We start from the raw sequence: 4,553 nt of genomic DNA on the forward strand, positions 1-4,553 counted from the left end.
TAACCTAGTCAGATGGAAACATATACAACATAACATCACAACACATATAGACATAATTGCCGTTCAAAAAAAATAAAATAAAATAAAGAAGGTGAAAGCATAACCTAGTCAGATGGAAACAAATACAACATAACATCACAACACATATAGACATAAAATATACAAAGACAATCTTATGCAAAGTCCATTTTAAAACTGTAAAGATAGTTGTCCTAATAAGTAACAAAGAAAAAAGAGGGAAATGTAAACAATCTAAAACTACAAGGCCATAAAATGTAAATAAACATAAGTCTAAGGGCATATATAAAACATAGCAAAATATAAGACCATCTGTGCTACTCTCTTCTTTCTCACTTGTGTGGAGGAAAACACAACTCAAAAAACTGTGCAACAACAAGCACACACAAGAACAACATCAACAATGGCGATTCGCATCAATACGGCGACGTTTCAATCAGACCTGTATCGTTCATTCGCGTTTCCTCAACCGAAACCTCTCAGATCTCCCAAATTCGCCATGGCTTCCACCATTGGATCCGCTACAACGAAGTATCATCATTTCTCTTTCACTTTTCATTCAATCGATTTCTTAATTTCACGTTTTATGTGTTTTTATGCCGCGAAATCAGTTATTCTGTTGCTAATTTGATTCCAACACGTATCGGTTTCGTGTCGTAGCAGTTAGATTATTAGTAGATTTGAAGTTGTAGATACGATAATGAGATGTTGTGATTGTGATAGAGCGATTCGTGTTTATATTCTTGTTTTTAATCTGTTTTGTATTTGTGTTTATGTTTATGGATTATATGTAGGGCTGGCAATTTCTGATACACGATAAACTTGTTTAAGAAAAATACATTGTGTAATTTTATACTTTTTTTTTATAAATAATTAAAATTAGAAGTAGTTAAACTAAGCGTATTCATGTTTGATACTTGTGTTAATCGTGTTGTCTCTGTCCTGTTGAACACAATAAGCCTATCTGGTGAAGATCTATGATTAATGTTGGATATTAAATTATATACTACTAAATTGAGAATTGTTAGTTTCTAAACTTTTAGTTTTTTTTTTTTTTTAAATAGAATTGACGACTGTTGTTAAATTTTTACCTGAATGTTTGAAGCTGAATGGTAACTCTCATATGAAGTTTGATTTCAAATTGGATTTAATTTGTTCAATTTTGAATTTTAGCTTTTTTTTTGAAGTTTATAGATTATTTTTAGCTGTAATGTCATCTTCTGTCGTTGTCTAGATGTGTTATTCATGTATAGGTAGCCAATCTGGCTATATAAATGGTTTCCTCATTAGATAAATAATTAAGTAGGTTATCTATTTTGCTTCTTATGTATTTTCTCTTCATGAAATGTGTAATCTGTTAATTTGTTCTTCATCTACATGTTTAAGATGTTGTATGTGGTATTTGTTAATTCTTTTGATGAAATGTATGGTGTCTTCATCTACATAACCTCCCTTGTTTAGGTAGGTGATGTAAGTTTGGACTTTTTTGTGGATTGTTTGTCTTGGGGGTTATATCAGCTAGCTACTCAAGAAATCTCAACCAAGACAAATTGTTGATAAGCCTATCAAATAATTGATTTTATTTACGTTTACTTACTCATCGACAGATCGACTTAGTTTTAAGTACGTCGAGGCGCAAATAACTATATATTTCCCAATGGTTTCTAGCATCATTTACCCGGTATTCAGACGCAAATAAGCATTATATATATGTTAATATTGAAATTACATACATGTATAACCAGAAAAGCATGCTGTACAACAATCTGCCACACAAAAATGTTGGAAATACATGAGGCGCGCCTCAGGATTTACTTTTTGCCAAAAGAACACGCCTCATGTGCGCGTCTTGTAAAACACATGCTTTGTGTAGCCTAAAGCACTGAGGCCTGCGCATGCACGCTTTGTTAAACCAAGCTCATCGATCCTTGATTTTCGCTTCTCACTTGCCTATTGCCTGATTGTATTTGTTATATTTTGGTTTACATTGGTTCTAGTCTGTTCTTAAGTCACTGTTTATGAGTAAATTCCCGGTTTACATGAATCGACATTACTCTTAATTGGGTCTATCTCTAAGCAACAGTTCTGAATCTGATTATAACAGGGTTGAAAGCACCAAAAAGCCCTTTACCCCTCCAAGGGAGGTTCACCAACAGGTGCTACACTCAATGCCGCCACAAAAGATCGAAATCTTCAAATCCATGGAGGGTTGGGCCGAAGATAACATATTGGTTCACCTAAAGCCCGTCGAAAAATGCTGGCAAGCACAGGATTTCCTACCAGATCCCGCATCTGACGGATTTATGGAACAAGTGGAGGAACTACGAGCTCGGGCTAAGGAGATTCCGGATGATTACTTTGTTGTTTTGGTGGGAGATATGATTACTGAAGAAGCACTGCCTACTTACCAAACAATGCTTAATACTCTTGATGGTGTGCGTGATGAGACCGGGGCTAGCCCTACTTCTTGGGCTATCTGGACTCGGGCTTGGACCGCTGAAGAAAACAGGCACGGTGATCTTCTACATCAGTATCTGTATCTTAGTGGGCGGGTCGACATGAGGCAGATTCAGAAGACAATTCAGTACCTCATTGGGTCTGGAATGGTAAGTTCATCTTATTCGTCTTAATTTTTTTTACTTTAACTAATTTTGATTTCTTTGTCTAGCATGTTGGGTAACGGGTCATTAATCATATCGGGTAAGATCTTCGTATGGGTCTAGCATAATTTGTCTAATTTATTGTAATTTTTCATAAAAACATGTGTGCTAAATATTAATATTAATGCAGGCAATGTATCATTACCATTATAATAATCTGACTTTATTGAATAATGCCAAATAGTAGGTTGTTTGGATTAAAAAGGCACGTTGGGCGACTTTCGACACATACTTCTCTAACTTACTTTTAGCTAGTGTTTTTTTTAATCACATTCATGACATGACGACCCATTGGAAAAAAAACATATTCTATTAGTTAGTTTTCCTTTTCCATCTTTTTTTTTTGTCACGAGTTATATTAGGAAAAAAAACATATTCTCGTGTTGATTTAATAGTTTTTTCTTTCATATTATTTTTTTATGAATGATGTATGTGTTACATATGATGTACAAAATATATATTGTTATAAACTTATAATAGTAATTTAATCTGAATAAAATGATCAAGTAGGTTGTTTGCATGAAAGTACACTTTGGAAGCCTTTTGAGTTTCGACCCATTGATCCGTTCAAACTGTTTAGCTATTATACATATTTTATCCGTTTGAGCTGTTAGAAATTAATTTCATCCCATGTTGACCCATTTATAAATAACTTTCAGGACCCCCGGACTGAAAACAGTCCTTACCTTGGGTTCATCTACACTTCATTTCAAGAGCGTGCCACCTTCATCTCTCACGGAAACACAGCCCGGCACGCAAAGGAGCATGGTGACGTGAAGCTGGCTCAAATGTGCGGTATAATTGCAGCTGATGAAAAAAGGCACGAAACCGCCTACACAAAAATAGTAGAAAAACTCTTCGAAATTGACCCGGACGGCACTGTTCTCGCTTTTGCTGACATGATGAGGAAAAAGATCTCCATGCCTGCACACTTGATGTACGATGGGCGTGACGATAACCTCTTCGAAAATTTCTCAGCTGTTGCCCAAAGGCTCGGTGTGTACACTGCAAAGGACTATGCAGACATTCTGGAGTTTCTGGTGGGCCGGTGGAAGGTGGCGGATTTAACCGGGCTTTCTGGTGAAGGGCGTAAAGCCCAAGACTATGTGTGCGGGCTGGCCCCAAGAATCAGAAGGCTTGAGGAGAGGAACTCGGCAAGGGCGAAGGAAAGTGTGAACGTTCCGTTCAGCTGGATCTTTGATAGAGAAGTGAAGCTCTGAAAGTTGCTATAGTAAGTTGTTAAAACCTATATTAGATTGTCGTTTCTTTCGTGTAGTGCTGATATGTGTTTTCTTCTCGACTTTGTAATGTGTCTCGAGTTCGGGTGTTTGTAAACTTGTTGGACATATTATAAAACTTGTTATGCCAGTTTTGATGACGATTATCGTCTCATCGGTCGGTTGCAGAGACACTGATGGTGGAAAACTGGTTGGTATGAAAATTATACCATCAATAGCTTCTCCCAATCGTCTAATTAATTTTGTATAAATTTTAAAGCAATACTGATGTAGCAAAATGATATATTTTAAACATTTACACATATTTTAAACATGTACCAGACCTGAGTGTAGAAAAAGGAACCGAACCGGAATTACCAGACCCGGTTCCGTCTCTACCCGGGCAAAACGCGGACCTGAACCAGGAAAAAACCCGGCCAAGGCTGTCAAAAACCCGAACGTACCTGGAACCGTTTCCTACCCTATCCGGTTCTTAACTTTGTTGATCAAACCCAGACCCGGTTCCAGGTTTTTTGTGCATCTCTACCTTGCACTAGGTGTGAGCCGACCCTGATAAGAGTTTAAACTAAGTAATCAATACACAAGATTTGTGAGAATACCTCACGACTCTTTTATTATTAATCAAATGAAAAATTGA

The 4,553-nt window shown here is 36.6% G+C and overlaps 1 protein-coding gene across 1 annotated transcript; it reads left to right on the forward strand.

The window, feature by feature from the left end:
• Positions 1-336: 336 nt before the first annotated feature.
• LOC110878160 (stearoyl-[acyl-carrier-protein] 9-desaturase, chloroplastic-like) lies at positions 337-4,119 on the forward strand. Its single transcript, XM_022126419.2, has 3 exons — positions 337-549; positions 2,123-2,624; positions 3,338-4,119. Exons 1-3 carry the CDS (start codon positions 422-424, stop codon positions 3,896-3,898), a joined length of 1,191 nt encoding a protein of 396 aa, XP_021982111.1. The 5' UTR covers positions 337-421; the 3' UTR covers positions 3,899-4,119.
• The last annotated feature ends 434 nt before the right edge of the window (positions 4,120-4,553 follow it).

The sequence above is a fragment of the Helianthus annuus genome, chromosome 1 (assembly GCF_002127325.2).
Source record: "Helianthus annuus cultivar XRQ/B chromosome 1, HanXRQr2.0-SUNRISE, whole genome shotgun sequence".
In the NCBI taxonomy this organism is placed as follows: domain Eukaryota; kingdom Viridiplantae; phylum Streptophyta; class Magnoliopsida; order Asterales; family Asteraceae; genus Helianthus; species Helianthus annuus.

Coding starts and splice junctions, on each gene's coding strand:
- LOC110878160 (XM_022126419.2), top strand. CDS start 422: ATGGCGATTCGCATCAATACGGCGACGTTTCAATCAGACCTGTATCGT. Junction 550..2,122: donor ATTGGATCCGCTACAACGAA/GTATCATCATTT, acceptor TGATTATAACAG/GGTTGAAAGCACCAAAAAGC. Junction 2,625..3,337: donor ACCTCATTGGGTCTGGAATG/GTAAGTTCATCT, acceptor AATAACTTTCAG/GACCCCCGGACTGAAAACAG.